Below are 24,558 nucleotides of genomic sequence, written 5' to 3' on the forward strand. Positions count from 1 at the left end.
GAGCCACCCAGGCGCCCCTAGTTTCTGATGCTGGATTGGCACGTGCTTTAGGTCATAACTGTCCTCAGATCTAGGGAGGAGGGGCCAATGCTCTAGGTTTGCACATGAGAGCCCATGCTGGCCTCCTTGTACTGCACCCTCTGGAAGTATGCCCCGGAGACCTGCTTTCTTAGAGCCCAAGCTCCACCCCCAACCACTCTCCAGGTACCGAGGAATAAGACTCTTTTGCCACAGGGGTCCTGAGACTTCTTCCAGGGCCTGCACCAACCTCACTCCATGTCTGTCCTCTTGTGCACCCCAAAGTCCAGGGGTGGCATTCTCTTGGGCATGGATGGGACATAAACACTGGGAAGGGTCCACATGGGTAAGCTCCATGCCATCACAGTAAAGGACAAAAGCTCAAAGCCAGTGTCATGGTCCAGTTGCCAGCTCTCTCTGAGTGAGCTCCAGGGCCTAGTGGAGAGCTCAGAGGAGGCAGAGAACTCTACAGAACCCGGGCCTCATCCTTATGAAGGTGTATTTTGTTAAGGTAGGAGGGCTGAAGATCTTTTACTTAACGGTTTCAGTGTGATGTATAATTTTCCAATAATTAGCCATGTAGGATGTATACTACATTAATATTCTTGCCTTAGCCTCTGTATGTTTCTGTGGCAAGGCTGGCTCGAGCTACATTCACTGCTCCGAATAGCAATGCCTAAGTGAGAGGTATGCCACACTGCCCAGAGCAGCACAAGCAAAGGCCCCGTGAGAGGACGGAATCAAGTCAAGTTCTTTGGGCACTCAGTGGAATGTAAAAGTTCAATTAATCCCCTAAATTCATTAGGAAAATCTCTATCTCTGGGCCTCGGCCTCATAACCTAGGGCGTTTAACTGGGCGGCTGAGGGAGACAGAAAATTGAAAGCCCTCAACATAAACAGTTAGGTTTTGGTGTTTCAATTTTGGAATTTGTTTGGTTCTTTATTCTGAATTACAGTCGTTTTTTTTTCTTTTTTAAGAATTTATTTATTTGACACAGAGAGATCACAAGAAGGCAGAGAGGCAGTCAGAGAGAAAGGAGAAGGCAGGCTCCCTGCTGAACAGAGATCCAATGCGGGCCTTGATCTCAGGACCCTGGGATCATGACCTGAGCTGAAGGCAGAGGCTTTAACCCACTGAGCCACCCAGGCACCCCTATTATTATTATTTTTTAATATGTCTCAAGTTTCATGATTCAAAGTAGCCTGCTGGCTTGTACTATCTCAGTGCTATACTTGGAAGCACAGAATTTTCCAGGTAGAGTAGATGGCAATGTTGGCAGACTCATTCCTCTGCTTCTGGAGTTCTCCCCTGTGCTTTTTGTGGTGTTAATGCACAGAAAAGGCTCTTTCTCAGAAAAATTCTGATTTTTAAAATTGTCAAAGCAATCAGCATGATTTGGATGAGGTTACCTGGGGCTTAGATTCTACATTTTGAAGATCATACCCTGAGTGTTTTGTTTTATTTATTTACTAATATATGTATTTAGTCTATAAAGATTTTTATTTATCAGAGAGAAAGAGCACATCAGGGGGAGGGGCAGGCAGAGAGAGAAGGTTCCCCACTGAGGAGAGAGCCCTATATGGGACTTGATCCCCAGATCCCGGGATCACGACCTGAGCTGAAGGCAGACACTTAACCAACTAAGCCACCCAGGTGTCCCACCCTGAGTGCTTTAGATTGAGAAAGAGTGAAATATGCTGGCAGTTACCAGTAAGAGAAATAATACTTTTCACACAACAGAAATACTATAATATCTAGCTAGTCTCTTTTCTAGTGGGCGGAATAAAGGCTAAATGAAATTCAAAGTATGATCTTATAACTATAGTGTGGAAATTAGTCTTAAGAAACAGAGTCTTAATCCCCCCCTTTAAAAAGATTTTATTTATTTGACAGAGAGAGACACAGTGAGAGAGGGAACACAAGCAGGGGAGTGGGAGTGGGAGACGGAGAAGCAGGCTTTCCGCCAAGCAGGGAGCCTGATGCAGGACTCTCTCCCAGGACCCTGAGATCATGACTTGAGCCAAAGGCAGACTCTCACAGACTGAGTCACCCAGGTGTCCCTCAGTACGATAAAGTTTTAACAGTGTTTTGAATCGACTGGCACACATGCAGAGCTACAAAGGGAGCTGCTTCTCCCTCTCTTTCCTTGCTTGTGTTCCCTTTCTCACTGTCTCTCTCAAATAAATAAATAAAATCTTAAAAAAAAAAAAAGTAATGGGGACGCCTGGGTGGCTCAGTTGGTTAAGCAGCTGCCTTCAGCTCAGGTCATCATCCCAGCGTCATGGGATCGAGTCCCACATCGGGCTCCTTGCTCCACAGGGAGCCTGCTTCTCCCTCTGACTCTGCCTGTGCTCACTCTCGCTCGCTCTCTCTCTGACAGATAAATAAATAAAATCTTAAAAAAAAAAATAGTAATGCCATAGGACCCAGCAATCCTACTTCTGGGTACATAGCTAAAAGAATGGAGAGCAGGGTTTGAAGAAATGTTTGCAATTCCTTGTTGAGAGTATCACTACTCACGATGGTAGAAGCCGCGCAAGCGTCCATCAGTGGATGAATGCATAAATAACATGTGGCAAGTAAGAACAACGGACTATTATTCAGCCTTAACAAGAAAGAAAATCCTGTCCGACACTACCACATGGATCAATCTTGAGGACACCATGCAAGTGAAATAGGCCAGTGATGAAAAAGACAATTACTGGATGATTCCATTTAAGAGCTAATGAGACCGTCAGTTCCACATAAACAGAAAGTAGAATAGTGGTTGTTAGGGCCTACGGGTAGGGGGGAAAAAGGGAGTGTTGTTTAATGGGTATAGAGTTTCAGAGTTGGAAGATGAAAAAATTCGGGAGATCTGTTTCCCCAACAATGTGAGTATACTTAACACTACGGAGTTGTGCCACCCAGGCATCCCTCAATCGAGCACATTTTTAAAAAAAAGATTTTATTTACTTATTTGACAGAGAGGCAGGCAGAGAGAGAGAGGGAAGCAGACTCCCTGCCGAGCAGAGAGCCTGATGCGGGGCTCCATCCCAGGACCCTGAGATCATGACCTGAGCCGAAGGCAGAGGCCCTAACCCACTGAGCCAACCAGGTGCCCAATTGAGCACATTTTTAAAGATCTTATTTTATTCAGTGATTCATGAATCAGGCAGCATCCCATCCAGCAGATAGAAAAGAGTTCTGAGTAACTGTACAAAACGATAGACTTCTCGGCAGAAGGTGTGGTAATCGATCTCTCTGCTCTGGGGCTAAAATACTACACGAAGACAGAGTTTGGGGATTAAGAGAAATGACTGTTTCCTTACTTTGGTGGGCAAAGGAGGCCGCCGCAGGCTAATGCCTTCAAAACAGCAGACATGCCCTCTCCTCTGGGGAGAAAAAGGCCAAGGGGTTTTATAGAAAATTACAGGATTGGGGCATCTGGGTGGTTCAGTTTGTTAAGCATCTGCCTTCAGCTCAGGTCATGATTCCAGAGTCTGAGTAGGGCTCCCCTCTCAGTGGGGAGTCTCCCTTCTCCTTCTGACTCCTTGTCTCCTGCTCTTTCAAATAAAATCAACAAAACAAAACAAAACAAAACAGGGGCTGGCAGTTTTGACCAAAATCTGGTATGGGTTTCCAGCTGCCTTCATTGTCTTCAAGGTGGTCTTAAGACTCACTGACCCCCTGAGTCTTGTTGCTAAGTGTATGTTGAGGTCAGCAAGGTGTCAGCGTCTGTATGGAGTTCCTTGGAACAACGGATTCTATAGAAAAGTGAAGGGGAAGGAGAGGCTTCAAGAAAGGAAGATAAAAATGTGTATCATTTAAAGTCAAGCCTTGCTATAGCATTACTGTCCATCTTAATTTCCATCCATCTTTATGTTTCTCGAGTAGTTCCAAAGGCACAGGACAAAGTTACACTAGCAGAAAGTGGACTGGTGTGGCAAGGTCTCTTTCCTTCAGGCAATGACTGGGGGAGTGTCTATCCGGCAGATGATCCTGATTAAGACTCCATTTCTGAGAGAGGCAACAACAAATTCTCAGTTTGGTGATGGGAAGCTTAGCCTGAGTGAGTCCACATTGGGCCTGTTGTCTAGTTTTTAAGAGTAACCATTTAGAAGACAAGTAGTTACCATTATGTGTTAAGTGCCTGGCTTCCTAGGGGTGGCTTATGAGGGAAGGACAAATAACACCCAGTTCAGCAAGTCAGGATCTAAAATTAAACCATGAGTGAAATGCAGAGGGTGCAGTGTTCACTTTGCCCTATACCGGGAAGAGTTGCAACCTAGAAATTTTGCCTGGAGTGATATAAATTGTTATACTTGTTCAGCTTCTTTTCATTGCCTAGAAAAAAAATCCAACCATTGTAAAAGCTTTGGAAGTTGTGTTGAGCTGAGATTACAACACACAATCCATAAAGTTTATGTAGTATTCTAGGAGTTAGGCAAGTATAAACATTACCCCTTAGTTATTACAGCTTCAATTATAATCTCAATGTTGTGTTAACAGAATATTCATTCCTCCCAGACTTCCCTGACTTAGAAATGTGCTTATCCCAAGTACTGGCTCTCATGTTAAAACACCCTGTGGACATTTGTCTCTCCGTGGTATCTGTAAGTATGTGCAGGGAAGGGTTAGCAAGTGGACATTTCAAACAGATTCTTAAGCACAGTAAGCAAATGCAGTGCATGAACTCAGACAGTATCCTAGTTCAGAGGGAAAAAGTTATAAAAGATGCTCTTGGGACAATTCTAGAAACAGGAATATGAACAGAATATTGAGTGACATCAGCACTAGCCCGAGGAAGAAAGGTTCACACCTGACCTAATCTTTGTACAACACAAGTACCTTCACTTTCAGATAGCCAAATGGTTTGTACTTCCCAGTAGCCCTACCTGCATTTGGGGCCTGTGTGTTTTTCGAACCCCAACCCCCCAAAAAACCTGCTCTGACCCTCAAGTCCCACAAGAGTCTTTTGAAGGAATCTTTTTGCCCAACCATCTGCTGGTGAATTCAATTTCAACCTGATTTCAAGCGGCTTATACTTAAATTACTTTTTAGAACAGCTAATATTGTGCAGTTTAAAAGGAAAATCCCATGGGGCGCCTGGGTGGCTCAGTGGGTTAAAGCCTCTGCCTTCGGCTCAGGTCATGGTCCCAGGGTCCTGGGATCGAGCCTGCTTCCTCCTCTCTCCCTGCCTGCCTCTCTGACTGCTTGTGATCTCTGTCTGTCAAATAAATAAATAAAATCTTAAAAAAAAAAAAAAAAAAAGGAAAATCCCTAGGGCGTTTGGGTGCCTCAGTTAAGCGTGTTTCAGCGCAGGTCGTGTTGCCGGAGTGCTGGCATCCAGTCTCCTGTGGGGCTCCCTGCACAGCGGGGGTCTGCTTCTCCATCTGTCTCTGCTCACCCCACTGTGAGTCCGTGGTCTCTCTCAGTAAGTAACCTCTTTAAAAAACTAAAAAAAAAAAAAAAGGGGGGGGGGACGACTGGGTGGCTCAGTTAGTTAAGCGGCTGCCAGGACTGCATGATTCCAGTGTCCTGGGATTAAGTCCCACATCGGGCTCCTTGCGGGGCAGGGAGCTTCTCCCTCTGCCTCTGCCTACCACTCTGCCTGCCTGTGCTCTCTCTCTCTCTCTCTGACCAAAAAACAAACAAACAAAAAAACCAAAAAGAAAACCTATAAAAAATCATGGGAGAAACTCAGAATCACAATTTCATCCTCTTTATCCTGAGAGTGTAAAAACAAACAAAAACCAAGAACTGTAGTAGTAGGCTGTGACATCATTTTAAGAGGTAATGAACACACCGTGACAAGGCAGTGCTGCCATTAATATGCAATATCTCTTGTACATACTTCAAGTTAGTTTCTTTGCTGCCAAGCTCATGGCGCCATCGGTTTTAAGTATTTTGCTACCAATAGCTTGTCTACTACCATAGCGGGTTATGAGATGCCACCAAGATCCCGCTTAGTCTTAGCACCTAGGGCTGGTATGTAGGAACGTGTTCATTGATCTGAGAGTTAGCTACTGATTTGGGGCACGGTAACCAGTAGAGTGGGGGAAAGGTTTCTGCAGCGCGAACCCGAGGCGCGCGCTGGCCCGGAGGCCAGCGGAGGAGGTGGGGGTGGGGCCGGTACGGCTAAGCGCGTGCCCCGCAGCGCCTCCTTTACCAAGATGGCCTCAGCGTTGGGGGTCCGCGGGGGCGGCCATCTTGGTAAAGGCCGAAGCGGCAGTTCCGACGCTGGCAGGACTGCCAGATTCGAAGGTCACAATGACTGAGTGAGCAGGCCACGTAGAGCGAACTTTGCCTCGGCCCATGGGTTCAGCTCGCCTCCGGGATGGCGAGGCGGCGGGCGTTGAGGCGGTGCCTGCAGCTGCTGGCGCCCTCGGCAGAGCCGGCGCGCCGGAGCCGGGGGCGGAAGAACCCGGGCGCCGGCCGCCGGGGCCACTCCCGCTGCGCGGCGGCGCTGTGCCCGAGGGCGCCGTGGCCCGCAGCCCAGGAGGAGCAGCGGCGGCGCGCGCGCCCTGCCGCCGCCCACGCCAGGTGAGCCCCGCCCCGCCCCTCCGCCGCTGGGGGTTGCAGCGCCGGGAGGTCTGCGCTCCAGCTCCCGCTCCCGCTCCCGCTCCCGCCTGGCGCAGGGCGGCTTCTTCCCGCCCGCGCATCCCTTTCGCGGCTCACTTTCCCCTCGGCCTCTGGGTGGAGCAGCTCGCACTGCCGACCTGGGGCTGTTTGTGGACTCCTCCGCGAAACAGAGCGCGCCGTGGGTGGGATTCCGGGTGCCGAGCCCTGCCCCCTCCTGGAGACGCTGCGCGTGTGAGCGGCCCCGCTCCGTTTGAATTTCCGCACCTCGGGAGTTGCGGAGCCCACATCGCTGAAGCTGCCTGGGTGAAGAGCCACATTTTTCCCCCCACTCCTTTTGGGAGAGTAGCCGTCTCTGGGACTTGTTTCAGATCCCATCTTCTCTGCAAATCACCAGGTTGCATCTTCCCTGATCGGAATACATGTGGGTGTCCTTTTGGCTTTGTAAATGAGTGGCCGACAGCTTCCGTAGAGGAACTAATTTCTGCTTCATTTATGGTATTTATCTTAAAAAAAAAAATCCAACAGGTTTCTCTGCGTTTGTATTCAAAGTTAACTGAATGGGAGAGCAAAAGAAAGGAGCAAAGTGGGGTGCGGTGGTGGAAGCTGGTGCTTTCTTGAGTTTTCTGTCCCGTGGTGGTTTCTTAAGTTGGGTGTTGCAGGTTTTTCGGAGCGGCTGTGCAGGTAACGTTTTTTTCCTCCCCGATGTAGAACTCGCTGTGGTCCCGGTAGTTGAGAAATACGCTCCCACGGACTCCAGCCGTGCATCAGCACAGCAGTCGAACCTGGAAAATACTGAGAGAATGAGAAGAGTTAACCTTTAAAAAGTCACTTAGTTCTTGTCTTTGCCTTTGCTGTTATAATAGGACTCATCTCGTTTACTTTGGCTGAGCATGGAGTATTTGCTCTTTGATAATTCTGATTAATTTATTGAGAAAGTCATTCCTGAGCTATAGCTCTCTGAAAATTAAACACTTTCAATCTCAGTTAAAAGTGGTTATCTAGCAGTTCTGTTTATGTTTTAGGTACATCGTTTTTGATGTAGTCTCGGACATAGATATCGATTAGAAAGAAGTTATGTAATCTTTAAAAAGAAAAGATTACGTATATCGCACAGCAGTCCGATGTTGTTGCAAAAAAACAAAAAAAACAAAAAAAAAACAACAACATGAGGCCTGTGAGAGAAGAAATTAGGGCAAGTGTACTTGTTTAATAATTTAAAACTGTTGTGACTCAACTGGAAATACAGTCCCAATTCCAAAAATTGCACTCTGCAGGCTTTCCTGTTGCAAGAGTTTCTGTAAGTCTCTAAGAGGGGAAAATACTTAAGAGTAGTTCTCATACCCTATTATTGCTCACAATTCCAGGTTAAATTATACAGATTTCACATTGCAAAACTTAATTTTTAAATTAGTCCGGGGATGATTGTATGAAGGACATTTTATTTTCTTTATTTTTCTCCTTTTCTTAAGATTTTATGTATTTATTTGACACAGAGATCACAAGTAGGCAGAGAGGCAGGCAGAGGGGTGGGGGGAAGCGGGCTCCCCTCTGAGCAAAGAGCCCAAAGCCAGGCTCCATCCCAGGACCCTGAGATCATGACCTGAGTTGAAGGCAGAGGCTTAACCCACTGAGCCACCCAGGCGCCCCAGAAGGACATTTTGATATAAGCATTCCATTGTAGGGTTTTGGTTCTGTTTTAGTTGATACAATCATCCTCTTATGTTTGTTTGAAAAGGTTATTATGTTCCTTTGGTACTTAGGAGTTTGGGGATTTTAAAAGAACATTTTGTCTGTATTTGGAAAAGTACTATTTGCCTTTGATTTTCAATCTCCTTTTTCTTTGTAGTGGTAGGTAGCTTTGGATGTAGAGGGTTTTTCCATTCCATTCTACTCCTTTTATGTTAATAAGAATATGACTGTAGCTGGGGGCTGTGTTGGTCTGGCATTTTAGATTGAAAAGGATACAAGTAAAAAGTGCATTGAATATTATTGGGGAAATGAACTGTGCATGTGATTGTTAACGAGCACCTTTATATTGAAGGCCTGTGAGGGCATGTGTAAAATTGGCATTTAAAAAAAAAATCACTCATGTGGGGCGCCTGTGTGTGCAGTCAGTTAAATGTTCAACTCTTGGTTCTGTTTAGGGCGTGATCTCAGGGTGGTGGGATCCAGCCCCAAAGTCAAGCTACCCCCTCAGTACAGAGTCGGCTTGAGATTCTCTCTCCCATCCCCTCTCCCCTCCTGCCTCAAATAAGTAAATCGTAACAAAAAAAAAAGAAAAGAAAAGAAATAGTGTGATTTCCAGAATAAGGTTCTTGTAATATACCATTCTAACTGAAGAATTTTACCTGCTTGTCTATAATTTATAGTGCTTTGGTTGACTTGTCTTTTGAATTAATAAGTGCTTACTGTGTATTTAAATATTAAGACTTCTGTGACAGATTATATGTGAATTTGGATGACCTCAGGGGCAGTTTGTTATGTCAGAAAGTCTTTTGTCAACTCGTTGGGTAATGTCTTATCAGTATTAAGATTGCAACTTACAAAGACCTTTCAAGTATTTATGTATCTTTAGCTTGATTTAATGGACATGCCCCATTCCACAGATGAGGCAGTCAGAAAACTGAGAGCCTAGGAAATTTTAGCTGAGGTCCCCGAGCACAGCAGCTCTGGCCTTGTGCAGGAATGTGCCCTGCTGCCAAAGGGGTACCAGTGAAACCCGGGTTGAGTGGTGGGTCTCAGCAAGCTTTGGTCAGCATTACAGCAATAGATGACACCCCTAACCCTGTTTGTGAGTGATCAGTAGCATCAGTTCTAGGGGTACAGGCCTGGCATGCAGATGGGTCAGCATCAGTTCAGACGCGTGATTGAGTAATAGCTCAGTCTGTACCTGCTACCTAAAATAATCCATCTTTTCTCTGGAAGGCAGCAGATTTTCTTTTTCTTTTCTTTTCTTTTCTTTTTTTTAAAGATTTTACTTATTTGAGAGAGAGCGAGAGAGAGAGAGCGAGAGAGAGCGAGCTAGCGAGTGCGCTCAAGCAGGGGGAGCGGCAGAGGGAGAAGCAGACTCCTCACTGAGCAGGGAGCTGGATGTGGAAATGTATCCCGTGGCCCTGGGATCATGATCTGAGCCCAAGGCAGGTGGTTAATGGACTGAGCCACCCAGATGTCCCAGATTTTCAGGTTTATCTAAATTGGGGGTCTTCCCAGATTAAGGGCTGGTAACATATTGGCTGAACAGGAAGTGCCTGTATACTTCCGTGCTCGGAAGTAATCTCTCGTTTTTAGAGTAAAGTTGTCATAATAAACCCCAAGCTTCCTCATTGTTTCTGGCACCTCTTAAACTGGTAAGGTGCTTGCTTGTTTTGCTAAGACCCTGATGCTAGGACACCTGGACAGCAGCAATGATTAGTTTGAAAAGTTTTCTGTATTTTGAGGGGCCTTCAAACTACAAAGATGTTTGTTCTCTTTTCAAGTCACTGTGTTCCTTCCTTTGGCTTGTTTGGAGAGTTTGTGAAAAGTACTGCATGTATTTCAGAATATTGTGCCGTTGGTGCATAAACAATGAATCTTGAAACACTAAAAAAAAAAAAAAATATTGTGCCATTATATGGTTGAAGTATCGAAGGACAGTTTAAAACAGTTTCTAGGGCACCTGGGTAGCTCAGTGAGTTAAGCCTCTGCCTTCGGCTCAGGTCATGATCTCAGGATCATGGGATTGAGTCCCGCATCGGGCTCTCTGCTCCTCGGGGAGCCTGCTTCTCCCCTTTTCTCTCTTTGCCTGCCTCTCTGCCTACTTATGATCTCTCTCTGTCAAATAAATAAAATCTTAAAGTTTCGAGACTCCCTTTAAAAAAAAAATGTTAAGGCCCATTTATCTGTTTACGAGCTCAACTAAGTAAAATACCCTACCTGAGGTGAAATGTGTCCTTTATTTTTTTTATGCTCATCATATGTTCTTTTGGTCCGAGTGTTTTTAAGATTTTATTTGAGAGAGAGGGAGAGGGAGCAGCAGACTCCCAAATGAGCAGGAACACTGGGCTCAATCCTGGGATCGTGACCCGAGCCAAAGGCACTTAACTGACTGAGCCACCCAGGCACCCCAGTCCAAGTGTTTTTAAACATAATTATGATGAGCATGGCTTATAAACAGCCCCAGCTCTATCCCCAGCCACAGCTGGACCCTTGGAATGTCCTGTAACCCTCCGGCCTGATGTGCTTCACCTGTGAAGTAAAGGGGTCACAGAGTGATGCACTTTACTCATGGAATGTTCAAGTGAGAAAGGACTTTAGTATGCACTGGCCCAACCGCTTTAATTTATAGATTTCCTGTTTCTTCTCTTGAAAGAATTTTTAGCCTTTCATGATCTTGCATAACCGAAACCTCAAAATGAGACTTTTCTCCCATTTCACTTTAACATTCTTGGGTGAAAGTTGATTCCTCTCTCATTCTTTGCTCATCTTGCGTCTCACTTTTATTTGTAGATGAGATGTTCATTGTGTATAAATGTATTTGTGCTGTTCAGAGCTTGTTTTTTTTTTTAACTGCGTGAATATGAATGCTGGTGGGCATAATGGGTATCATTACAGTGAAGAAGTTGACTAGCTCTGGACTGTCTTGGCAGCATTCTTCTGGTTAAGCATGAATATGTAGAGCTTTATAATTCCTTTTTGCTTAGCTGCCCAAATATCTTAAATCATACTTTATCATAATGGTCATCTCTGATTTACTATAAACTGCTCACATTTTAGTAAATTTTGTTGAAGACCTAACTGTGCATTTTATATGGTATCCCGAGGCCACATAGTGGTCACTCCTCCAAGTTTTTCTGGGACTGAGGAGTTTCTCAGGATGGAGGGCTCTCCATGCTATGACTGGGTAAGGCCTGGGCACACCCAGTTGGTCCCCCCTGCCTGAAGGTGTCTCAATTGACCGTGATTAACAGTCCTTCCCAGTTGGAAGGATGAAATGCCATAGGGGGTTATAGGAACTCAAAAATATCTTGTCAAAGGCAAGGAAAATATCTTCAAGGCCTCCTGGATATTATCTGTTTATACCACTGGAGTATAGAACTATATAAATAAAATCACTTTTTCTTTTCTGTGTAGCTTTAAACGTGAACAGTTTAGTGATTAAATAGGTCACATTTGAACTCTTCTCCATGTAAAATTAAAAGGGCAGTTATATTTATAAGGGAACTACTAAGTGTTTTTTACTTTGAAAGGGAAAAAAGAGGACATTGTTGAACGCAAAAAAGGCTAGTCTTGCCTGTGAGACTGTAACTGTAGGCTATATGCTGCCAACTTGGAACATGGTATCTGTTCAAGATAAACTTACTGGATTTTTCTTGCAGATTTAATATGATTAGCGGAAAGAGCACGGGCTCTGGAATCTGATTCTACTTGGGTTGGATCTCCAGGCCCAAATGTTAGCCAGCTTTTTGACTTTATGTAAACTGCTTTTTTTTTTTAAAGATTTTTATTTATTTATTTGACAGAGACCCAGACCACAGGCAGGAGGAGAGGAGAGGGAGAAGCAGGCCATGCGGGGCTCGATCCTAGGACCTTGGGACCATGACCTGAGCTGAAGGCAGACTCTTTTTTTTTTTTTTAAGATTTTATTTATTTATTTGAGAGAGAGACAGGGAGAGAGAGCATGAGCGAGGAGAAGGTCATAGGGAGAAGCAGACTCCCCATGGAGCCGGGAGCCCGATGCGGGACTCGATCCCGGGAATCTGGGATCAGGACCTGAGCCGAAGGCAGTCGTCCAACCAACTGAGCCACCCAGGTGTCCCTGAAGGCAGACTCTTAATGACTGAGCCACCCAGGCGCCCTAATGTAAACGGCTAAACTCAGTAAACCTTTTATTACATTGCCTTGAACATAAAGCTGACTTCTACTCTTGGGACTGTTGAGGATTGAGTGAGATGGTGAATGTGTTCAAAGTGGCACACAGAAGGCAGTGAGCTAGAGGGATTCCGGGTTTCCATAGCTTCCCTGACCTTCGCAGCTGTGGTTATTGTCTCAGTTGGGATTAGTTTTGGGAGGCTTAGAGCTGGAAAAATCAGAGTGGGTCTGGTGGCCCCTGAAGTCCTAGTTCTTGTGCCATTCCTAGGAAGTGGCCTTCACACTCAGTGTGGCTCCGGCCAGCAAGATGCAGGAAAAATCAGAGTGTCTCCCTTGCCCTTCAAGGAGACTCCCAGAAGCAACATGGGAGACTTCTGCTTGAATCCCAAGTGTCGGTAGGGCTAATCCCTGCTTGGAAAGGTAGGAAAGGTGCTCATTTAGCTGGTGCCTGGCTAGCTACCCTAAGTAAAACTGGGCCTCTGTTACTGAAGAGGAAAGAGGGGACTAGATTTTTATGGTGGGCCTCTTCTAGCTTTTTTGGGTTTTATTTTGATTTTAGAGCATTTTTTAACTTTATTTATTTTTGAAAGATTTTATTTATTTGACAGCAAGCAAGAGCGTGAGCACAAGAAGAGGGAGTGGTAGGGAGAGGGAGATGCAGGCTCCCCACTGAGGGGCTCCATCCCAGGACCCTGGGATCATGACCTGAGCTAAAGGCAGATGCTTAACGCATGAGCCACCTAGATTCCCCTAGAACGTTTTAAAAATTTTTATTTAGGTTTTTTGTTTTTTTTCTGTGGGTTTTTTTTTTTTTTTTTTTTTTTTTTTTTTTTGAGAGAGATGGGCTGGGATAAGAGGAGGAGAGGGAGAGAATCCTAAGCAGCCTCCATGCTCAGCTCAGCACAGAGCCTGATGTGGGCTCCTTCTCAGGACTGTGACGTCGTGAACTGAGCTGAAACCTGGAGTCGGACACTTCACTGGCTGAGCCACCCAGGCGCCCCGGCATCTTCTGATCTTTCCCACTAGGTCACAGCTTTATTGTTATAGGATTCAAGGCCTCAAGATTTCCCCAGGAATTTTTAGTTTTTATTTCAATAATTAGTAGTAAGAACACCCTCTGTTGGCTTTTGTCTCACTGTCCTTTGGTTGCTTTTGCTTCTCCTACAATTTGATTCCCAATGAGTCTTTTTAAAAACAATTAACTCTGTCCCAGTGAAGAAGAATTAGAAGATTGAATTCCTGATCTTCATTTATTTATTCTATAAGTATTTTTGGAACACTCCTCACATATAGGCTGCTGTGGGTTATCATAGACTATGTGAATTGTCATCGATTATGTTTCTTTTTCTTTGGGTTTGGCTTCCTGGGAGCACAGAGTTGAATCTGTGACTCAGCTGGACTGAATACAAGTCTGTGACCTCTCCCATTTGGCTCTTAGCCCTGTGGTCTTCCCAGTCCCAGTACCATGTGGTCATCTCGGGGTGATGCTTCCTCTCTAACTTGGAGTGTGGGGCAGGGAGGAAGTGTGGGCTTTACAGATGGCATTTGCCAGGCTAGCATACGTTTGGGGGTACTGGAAAGTCCTTTTGGTCCTCCTTAAATGTCTGTCCTACTTTAATGCCAATGACTAATTCAAAGTAGCTGTTCTTAACCCTGCCTGGGTGTTGGGATCACCCACAGAGCTTTGTAAAACTCTCTGGGGAACCCCCACCTGACTTTTGATTCAGTAGCTTCGAGTATAGTTTTTTTTTTTTTTTTAAAGATTTTATTTATTTATTTGACAGAGAGAGATCACAAGTAGGCAGAGAGGCAGGCAGAGAGAGAGGAGGAAGCAGGCTCCCTGCTGAGCAGAGAGCCCGATGCGGGGCTCGATGCGGGGCTCGATCCCAGGACCCTGAGATCATGACCTGAGCCAAAGGTAGCGGCTTAACCCACTGAGCCACCCAGGCACCCCGCTTCGAGTATAGTTTTTAAACCATTGGTCATTCTGATGGGCAGCCAGCCTTGAAAATCCCAGGTTTAAGGCTTTGTACCCAGCTGGCTTGGAGATACTTAGGGAGGAGCCCCACGTTGGTGCCTATCAGTCACACTCCAGATCAGATCCTTCCTTAATTACCTGTTTTGACCACAGGAGGTGGAGGCGGGAGAACCCTGAGACTAGTTGGTTTGGAGATAGAAGTGGAGATAGAAGTGAAATGCTCTAGGGGACATTTAGCCAGTGCTGGCCTGGCTTGCCTGTTTTGCATGCTTCTATGATGGAAAGCTTCTCCTTTGAGCCAAAGAATCTTGCTAACTGGGGCTCCCACCATGGGGAAAGTGCTGATTGTAGGTGTGGCTACTATTAGTGTCCTGAGTTTGCACATTTTTCTCCCTGGGGGGCAGACAGGGGAGATAAGGAGGTAAAGGCAAGAGGATTATTACTTTCAGAACCAGGACACAGTTTAGGGTTTAGGAAGGATCTCCTGGTGGCTGAGGCCACAGGAGCTATGGGTTTGCACAGGAATCCTGTGGAGAGTTGTGGTTTCATGTTTGTTTTGAGTTGTGTGAATTCTAGGAAGACCAGGGCTACTTTTACTCAAATATAAGAACAAAAACAAGTTCCAGAGTTCAATTCAGTTTGTTTGTGCCATTACCCTTACTTAGCTCTCATATTTTATTAGTGCAGAAATTTAAAAATGGATTATATGCTTAGAATATAAGGTAGTGACTTACAGTTGTTGTGGGCTTGTTGTGTGCCAGACGCTGGGCTTAGGAATACGTACATTTTGTCCAATACCACAACGAAAGGGCATCAGACAAGGAAACTAAGACATAGAGGTGACAAGGGTACCTACCAAGTTGGGAAGTATCTTTTTTTTTTTATTTTTTAAGATTTTATTTGTTTGTTTGACAGAGAGACACAGAGAGAGAAGGGAACACAAGCAGGAGGAGTGGGAGAGGGAGAAGCCGGGCTCCCTGCGAGCCGGGAGCCCGATGCGGGACGCAATCCCAGGACCCTGGGATCATGATCTGAGCCAAAGGCAGGCACTTAATGACTGAACTACCGAGGCGCCCCTCAACTTAGTATATCTTAATAATACGAGGAATTAGATAGTAAATTATAAACACCAACCAAAAAATGTATATAATTAGGATGTCTTGGTGGCTCAGTCCCTCTCCCTCTGCCTTTTCCTCCTGTTTATGCATGCACTTTCTCTCTCTTTCTCCAATGAACAATAAAGTACTTTAGAAGTATATATAGAATGGAACTTAAAGTTCCTTTGAACTTCAAGATTATGTTAGTTGACCTTTTGGGGATGTCACGTAGTGCGACGCTGAACCTGCTGTTACACTGTCAGCGGACGGACTGACAGGGTCTGACCTCAGCAGTGCCCTGGGCCTTGCTTCCTTGTAAAAGCCCCCACTGTTGGTTGGTTCGTTGTCATTTACCTTTTCCTCAGGAAGGATCGATGAGACTGATGTCCAGGAGTTTGCCCTCCGGCCATATTCCCTTGTACATGAACCAGAGGCTCAGGGAACCTCCCTGGTGCCTGTCTTACTTTCCGTCCCCCTCTGTTGACATCAGGGCCCCATAACTGGTTGTCTGCATCTGGAAGCTTGCGAGCCTCTTCGGCGTGCCTGATGCTGGGGACCTTAGAACTTCTCTTCAGTACGAACCCTTTGGCAGGGAGAAGTATAAGGAGAAGTATTTGGGCCAGTTGTTTTGGAAATGTCTTATCCTAAAACCTGTAGTTTTCAGGATTTATAGCTGATACTTCTGTAAACCTGTTTCTCCAAAATCTGTAAGGAGGCTGAAGAGGTTTGTTTGTTTGTTTGTTTGTTTTTTGTTGTTTTGGGCCTGGAGTTGAGATACAGTAGACATTCAGTGTTTGGTAAATGTCTCTATAAATGATTGAAGTCTAGGCCCTTACAAATTATACCTGGAATCTTTTTAAAGGGTGAGAATCTAATGGCTGTTTGATGATCAGATTTGTCATGAAATCTCTTCTGAAATATTTTAAGCTCTAAATGATCTCCTGCTTTGCCTGGTAAACCCGGGAAACTACACTTCCTCCAAGTAGCTAAGGTTGGTGTTCTGGGCTGAAAAACACTGTGCTTATCCCTTGCGAACCTGACTTGGGAAGGCGGCTGCCTCCAAGCTAACTTTAGCTGGGGACTTCCTACTGGGGAGTAGAACGCCAGCCACGGTGGTGGCCACGTTGGAGATGGGGGCAGCCCTTCTGTGGCCAAGCAGGCTGTCTGGGGCAGCCACAGATTGTTAGAATTGGGGAGGTTTGAAGGGGCCTTAAGGTTGTGGCTCAGGCCTCTCTTTCTATGTACGGAGAAAGTCTTAATGATGGTAAGTGACTTTTTAAAAAAAGACTTTATGTATTTATTTGAGAGAGCGTGCATGTGAGTGGAGGGAGAAGCAGAGGGAGAGGGACAAGCAGACTCCACACAGAGCGTGGAGCCTGATGTGGGGCTAGATCCCACAACCCCAAGATCATGACCTGAGCCGAAATCCACAGGCCAGTGTTCCACTGACTGAGCTATCCAGGAGCCCCAATAGTGACTTTTTAAAGCTTACAGATTTCAGGGGTGCCTGGGTGTGCCTCAGTAGGGTAAGCAGCTGTCTTTGGCTCAGGTCATGAGCCTAGGGTCCTGGGATTGAGTCCCACGTTGGGCTCCCTGCTCCACCAGGAGCTTGCTTCCCCTTCTCTCTGCCTGCCTCTCTGCCTACTTGTGTTCTCTCTCTCTCTGTCAAATAAATAAATAACATCTTAAAAAAAAAAGCTTACAGACTTCAGTGTGGATAGTTTTGATTTACTATGGCTTGACTTTGGATTTTTTTGACTTTATGATGGGGGGAAAGGCATACGTATTCAGTAGAAACTGTACTTTTTTTTTTTTTTTTTTTAAAGATTTTTATTTATTTATTTGTCAGAGAGAGAGAGGAGGGAGAGAGCGTGAGCACAAGCCCACAAGCAGGCAGAGGCAGAGAGAGAAGCAGGCTCTGGCCGAGCAGAGAACCTGATGTGGGACTCGATCCCAGGACACTGGGATCATGACCTGAGCCAAAGGCAGTGGCTTAACCAACTGAGCCACCCAGGTATCCCTAGAAACTGTACTTTGAATTTTGAACTGTATACCAGCTGACCATTTATGATGTGATTCTTTTTATTATTATTTTTATTAATATATAATGTATTATTTGCCCCAGGGGTACAGTTGTGTGAATCGTCAGGGTTACATACTTCATAGCACTCACCATAGCACATATTATCCCTAGTGTCCATAACCCAATCACCCTCTCCCTACCCACCCAAGATGTGATTCTGACAACTCCGGGGCTCCCAGTCAGTCCCGTGATCCCGAGCGTCCACAGCTGACACACTTGCAGCCGTTCTGTCCCCCACACAACCATTCCGTTCTTCACTTTCAGTACAGTAGTCAATAAATACATGAGCCGTTCAACACTTTATTACAGAACAGGCTTTGTGTCAGATGATTTTGCCCAGTTGTAGACTCCTCTAAGTGTTCTGTGCACATGCAAGGCAGGCTAGGCTAAGCTGTGATGTTTGGTAGGTTACGTGTGGCAAACGCATGTTATAATTTTTAACTTCAGGATGGGTTTGTTGGGATTGTCACCCTGTTGTAAGTTCAGGAAGTTGGGACCAGAACTGAAGTCAGAAGTAAAAGAGAGTGTTTCCCCCTCTTACCGTTTCTTTCTATCCAGGATCTATAAAGACCAGTTTCTCTCTCTCTCTCTTTTTTTTTTTTTTGGAGAGAGAGCACATTCATTTGTGTATGAGCAGGGAGGAGGGCAGAGGTAGAGGGAAAGCTAGAGAATCTTAAACAGCTCCATGTGACATGGAGTCTGATGTGGGACTCCATTTCATGACCCTGAGATCATGACTTGAACTGAAATCAAGAGTCAAGACACTTAATGAACTGAGCCACCCAGGGGCCCCTCCATTCCTTTTCTTTGGGGGGAGGGACTATATGTATCTTTTTTTATGGGTTATACTTTATTTTATTTTTAAAAATATTTTATTTGACAGAGAGAGACACAGAGAGGGAACACAAGCAGGGCGAGTGGGAGAGGGAGAAGCAGGCATCCTGCAGAGCAGGGAGCCCAGTGAAGGGGCTCGATCCAGGACCCTGGGATCATGACCTGAGCTGAAGGCAGACACTTAATGACTGAGCCACCCTGGCGCCCCCGTGGGTTATACTTTAAAGACAAGAAGCTTTCTTTTTGCATAATGGATTGAGACAGACGGGAGAGAGGCCACATTTTGAAAGTATATATTATTCAGGTCTTGGCTGATGGAATAATGAATGAACCCTTAAGGTCCTATAGCAGATTGAGGAAACACTTTTTAAGTTTCCCAAACTTTAAACTAGTCTTTCCTCCCGATATTCCCCAACCTTTTCAGTTAATAAATTGTATCATTTAGGCCAGAAAGGAATCTGAACTTTTTGTTTGCATTATTTTTAAGATACTAAGGAGGTGATAACTGTCATTTCAGTAAGTATCCTGCTTTATGCATGTTTTCTCAATTTGCCATAACATGCCATTTTATTTTTATTATTATTATTATTATTATTATTATTATTATTTAACATGCCATTTTAGTAGGATTATCCTAAGGATTCCAGTTAGAGTACTGTGGGTGGTATTTTAAAATGGACTTTGGTCTTAAGCTGCCTTGTTTATTGTTTCTAATTCTAATCAGACCTTTGCTTTCTTTCTTTCTTTTTTTTTTTTCCCAAAGATTTATTTATTTATTTGACAGACAGAGATCACAAGTAGGCAGAGAGGCAGACAGAGAGAGAGGAGGAAGCAGGCTTCCTGCTGAACAGAGAGCCTGATGCGGGACTCGATCCTAGGACCCTGGGATCATGACCTGAGCTGAAAGCAGAGGCTTAGCCCACTGAGCCACCCAGGCGCCCCCTTTGCTTTCTTACTTAAAGGAAAAACTCTTATTATAATAGAGAAGACACCTAGTGTGTATGAATTTGGGAGACTTAAAATCTTTTTTTTTTTTTAAAGATTTTATTTATTTACTTGACAGAGAGAGATCACAAGTAGGCAGAGAGGCAGGCAGAGAGAGAGGAGGAAGCAGGCTCCCCGCTGAGCAGAGAGCCCGATGCGGGACTCGATCCCAGGACCCTGAGATCATGACCTGAGCCGAAGGCAGCGGCTTAACCCACTGAGCAACCCAGGCGCCCAAGACTTAAAATCTTTTAATAGCCTGTGAAATGACTTTTTAGTTCAATATACCGAATTTGGTCAAATAGCGAAGAATTTCAAAGCCTTTGGTGTTCTGTGATCAAGAACATTTGCTGTCCTTGACCAGTTTTTGAAAAGAGAACACATTCTCTAGTTGGTATCCTGGAGAGTCAGGTTGAGTTCTGCACTCATTCTTCCCAAAACTGTCTGTTCTGAGTCTTTTGGTAAGATAGCATTTCTTTGTGAATTACTTGTGTCGGATGACAGAACACAATCTAGTAACAAATTCCACATCCTGGGGTGCCTGGGTGGCTTGAGTCGGTTAAGCGTTATGCGTCTGCACTTGACTCAGGGATGATCCCAGGGTCCTGGGGTTGAGCCCCCACTACCCCTGTCACCCCGGTGGCCTGCTTCTCCCTCTGCTTCCCCCACTTTTGCTCATGCACACTTGTGCTCTCTCACTCTCTGAATTAAACGGATAAAATCTTAAAAAAAAAAAAAAGTTTCATGTCCTCATTTTAGGGGAAGAAAATGCATGGGTCTGGGGAGTACGATGCTTCAGAAGCAGTGGAACAGTCTTCCTGAGGAATTTTTTTTGCAAGAGTCCATTTTCTAGACTCAATGTGGAAACAGGGCATGATTGGTTAGGAGGTCGGGGATTTCCTTAGAGCGCTGGCGGGTCCTCTTTTCAGGGAAAGGTAAGCTTGCCAAGCTGGGTTGGAGGATTGGGATAGGATTCCTTGACAAGGGTTTCCCATGAGTGCAGGCTGACTTAGGTTTAGGTTTGTGGACTATTCTCGGGGCAGCTTCCATTCTTTCAGGGTCCCGATAAGCGAATTAACTTGATTTGTTGAAGTAAGTTTTCTGTCTGTAATCAGATGAACACTTCATAAGGCAAATGTGAAGTTTCTTTTTTTAACACCATAAAAGTTTTTTTTTTTTTTTTTAAGATTTTATTTATTTGTCAGAGACAGCGAGAGAGGGAACATAAGCAGATGCAGAGGGAGAGAGAGAAGCAGGCTTCCCGCTGAGCTGGGAGCCTGATGCAGGGCTTGATCCCAGGACCCTGAGATCATGATCCGAGCCGAAGGCAGATGCTTAACAACTGAGCCTCTCAGTCACCCCTATTTTGATTTTTATAAAGGATCAGGAAACTTAGATTTTTTTAAAATGAAAATGGTTTTTTTAAACAAAATTAAGAACAATTTCAGCAATCTATTTTTAAGTCTATCTGGAATTGTAGAATATTCTTTCACTTGGATCCAAAGGTTCTAGTTATCATACTTTTTAAATTTTTACAGAACATAAATAATAGCAGAAGGCACACTATGCATTTGGTTAGTGCTTGGGAATACTAGCCCCGTGATTGCTCCTCATTACAGCCCTTCAGGGAGATATTTGGTTGTTATCTTAACTTCACAGATGAGCAAGGCCATGTTGAGACAGGTTAAGTTACTTTCCCCACGATGATTTCTCTCTAGTTAGTGGAAAAGCTAGACTGCTGTCTTCTACAGCCCAAACCAATGTTCTTTTCACTGTTCTGAAGGTTAGTTGTTTGCTGTGATAGATTTCTATCTATTTCTATGTACACATATATCTAAATGCATTTTATGTATATATGTATACATATAGGTATTCTAAAAATTTTATTTTAAGATTTTATTTATCTATTTGACAGAGATCACAAGTAGGCAGAGAGGCAAGTGGGAAGAAGGGGGGAAAGCATGCTCCCCACTGATCAGAGAGCACAGTGCAGGGCTCAATCCCAGGACCCTGAGATCATGATCTGAGACAAAGGCAGAGGCTTTAACCCATGGAGCCACCCAGGCGCCCCTAAAATATTTTTGACTAAACTATATTAAAGGTTGTCATAACTCAATTTTAGTGTGCTCCCAGGTATTGTATATTAAGCTATTAGCTTTGTTATCCTTTAACGTTTTAGTGAAACTGGTTGTTAAGTCAACAATGTGAGGTTAAAAAAAAATTCACTGATAACAATTAATGCAGTACTTTCTTTGTTGATGTATGGGGTGTACATACCTCCCACAGAACATTCTCCCTTTCATTACCCAGTGTACTTCCCACGCTAGGACAAATCTCCCCTCCTAAATGCATGTGGGGTTAACACCAGTCTTCTGGGAAGTCTGTATTGTCTGTGAGGGATGGAGACTGTTTAGTTTAAGCTGTGGAAGCCCTTTGCAGACACTTCAGTGAATTGAAATAGTTTAGTTAGCTATGTTACCTAGCATTATAGTATAAGGACCCTTTTCACCAAAGACAGGACTGCAGCTCTAAAAGGGTGAATTTCATGTTATTTAAGATATCTGAAAATAGAATTCTGAATGTTTTCCAGCTTTCTTGTCAGCATCTTTGTGGGTATGTAATGGATAGTCACTCAATTAGTGTTTATTAAATGTCCCCTTTAGGAATAATGATTCGCAGTGTCATGATTTATGAGCACGTTGAAATCCCAAACATACATTGTACTAAAGTAATTTTTTTCTTTAACTTTCTGAATGGTAAAGCAATGCATTCAATTCTAGGCAGCTGGCAAATCTTAAATGTCAAAGAAAGAAAGGATAAAACATTTGCTTTTGAAACAGAGAGCCCTTGTTTTTTGAAAGTGTTTTACCCATGTGTGCAGTTATTAAAATATTTGTACTTGGCAGACTTGTCTTCACCAAATGTCACAGGGACGTGGGGTAAGTCCTCTTGTTAAGTAGGCAATTAATCTTCAAAGAAATGCAGAGAATGTAGTTGATATTACTGGATGGAATTCATGTCGTCCTCTTCGTAACAAATTGTTTTTTTAAAAAAGAGCACTTACATTAGCGGTCTTAGGGCTTTGTTTAAATTTGCTTCTGGATTCTCAATTCAGCTGTTGTTCACAAAGTTAGCTGTTCACAGAGGCAAGGAGGGTCAATACGTTAATTGTGGTTCTGATTCTATTTAATTACCAAGGCTAACGTTTTTGTTCTTTGTCTAAAATCTGTATCTCCGTATAAAAGCTGGTGTATTTCATCAATGTCAAGACAGAAATTTTATGCACATTTGAACACCACTGATACCAGGTTATGTCATATAATGGATGGTCTTATAATAATAATTTTACAGTCTTAGTGACACATAAAATGACAGTGTGCACCATTCATGATGCCTTGAATTGGATGGAAATCAGCATTCAGTAAAGATCCTCATCAAGTTTTGAACCCTTGTAACACAGGTTGTTTCCCATGTATGGACATCTCCTTTTGTTTACCGCTGGGCTGAGAGGAAGGCTGAAATTTTACTTGTTAAATTTGGAGAGAGATCTAGAACCAGAAATAAGGAGATTTGCTGCGTTTAATTAAGGAAACTCCAGCCTGAATATGTTACCGGGCTTGTCTGAATTTACAAAGCGGAAAGCAAGTGACCAGCAGGGCCACACACAGAACCCACTCTTGTTCTGTCCCTGTTTTCCCCATCATTTGATCTTTTCAGTGTTTGAATATGCGCCCTGTGAGGCTGTTGCTGTGCCCTCCAGAGCGGCCAGTACACCTGGAGGTGATGAGGCCCCTTCTCCCGTGGCCTAGGCTCCTGCGTGTCTGCCCGCTGAGGCTCACTTTGTTGCTGGAGCACCTGTTGGTGGGGCTCGTCCCTTTGCACGTGTACCGAGTGGATTGCCAGTACTTTTCCTCTGAGAGAACAAGTCCAGATTGTTACAGTTCAGGTTTTCATGTCCTTCTGTAATTTTCCAAATCATTTCACTCTCAGTGCAGAGTGCCCACATGGTGTGTAGCCTGGACGCTGTCGTGGTCGTGTATGATCCTGTGAATACATGTCCAGGTATTGAAGGGTATTTTAAAAATCGTGGGCAAGGGGCACCTGGGTGGCTCAGTGGGTTAAGCTGCTGACTTCGGCTCAGGTCATGATCCCAGGGTCCTGGGATTGAGTCCCGCATCGGGAGGGGGTGGGTCTCTGCTCAGCGGGGAGCCTGCTTCACCTCTCCCCACCCCCCCACCCCCCACTTGCCTCTCTGCTTACTTGTGATCTCTGTTTGTGAAATAAATAAAAAATCTAAAAAAAAAAAAAATCGTGGGCAAAGCCCCGGTGATGGTAAGAGGTGGCTGTGAGGTGGGAGTGTGTGCATTTGAGGAAGTAGAGCAAGGCCATGTGTGTGCTGCAGAGCAGAGTGTGGGCCCGGCCACAAACACCCTCACGGCCCATCTTCTTGCTGACTTCTGCCTTCATTCTGAGAACCAAGGGAGGGTTCTGGAGATTTTTCCTTTTGGTTGGTTGTATCAGATCTGCCTTTGAAAAGATCGTTTCCGAAGACTGGATTTTGTGTGTGTTGGGGTGGGGGGCATGTTCAGAGAGGACCGCAGCTCTTTGCTGGAGAGCAGTTTCTGAGGGTGGACTGGGGTGGGAGCCTGGGTAGGTGGAAGAAAATGGGGATGGCATGCAGAGACTGTTCATTACTTAAGGATAAAGCAGAGCACTGAACCCATTTTTCCATTCTCCTTCTACTCCCGGGTCCCTGGAAACCTCCCTACTCTCTTACCTTCACTTGTGTCACCCCCAGTGCAGTCTGGGTCCTGGGGTCACCATATCCCTGCGTGTCCTTGAGCACATCTACTTGGACGACTCCCCCATCTCAAGCTCGCTGGGTCAGAAATCTACTCTCTCTTGCATCCTCCAAACATTTGCTTTCCCCCTAATTCCTTGGCTTGGTTCATTGGTTGTATCCTTTCTGACTCTTGCTCCTCTACCCATGCCCCAACCTGCCTTATGAACAGCCCAAAGTTTGCCGCCACCCAGAGGCTTTGGTCTTGCTGATTCACTCTCTGGTTTCTTGGGTTTATTCTGTGCTTTCTCTTCTCACTGTCACTGCTTCCTTGTCTTTTGACTGGCTTGCTATACCTCTTAGTGTTTCAGG

General features: G+C 44.7%; 1 protein-coding gene across 5 annotated transcripts in view; it reads left to right on the forward strand.

Moving 5' to 3' along the window:
* Nucleotides 1-6,220: 6,220 nt before the first annotated feature.
* The window catches only part of NAPEPLD (N-acyl phosphatidylethanolamine phospholipase D), a 51,173-nt gene continuing 32,835 nt past the window's right edge, over nucleotides 6,221-24,558 (forward strand). The window contains exon 1 of one of the 5 annotated variants that reach the window (XM_045089699.1): nucleotides 6,221-6,544. In XM_045089699.1, coding sequence (XP_044945634.1) covers nucleotides 6,339-6,544 — 206 coding nt within the window. In that variant the 5' untranslated portion in view covers nucleotides 6,221-6,338. The other 4 variants (XM_004739591.3, XM_045089700.1, XM_013060465.2 and 1 more) reach the window with 4 other exon arrangements.

Source organism: Mustela putorius, unplaced genomic scaffold, assembly GCF_011764305.1.
Source record: "Mustela putorius furo isolate JIRA1106 unplaced genomic scaffold, ASM1176430v1.1 tig00003845_pilon_pilon_pilon, whole genome shotgun sequence".
NCBI lineage: Eukaryota > Metazoa > Chordata > Mammalia > Carnivora > Mustelidae > Mustela > Mustela putorius.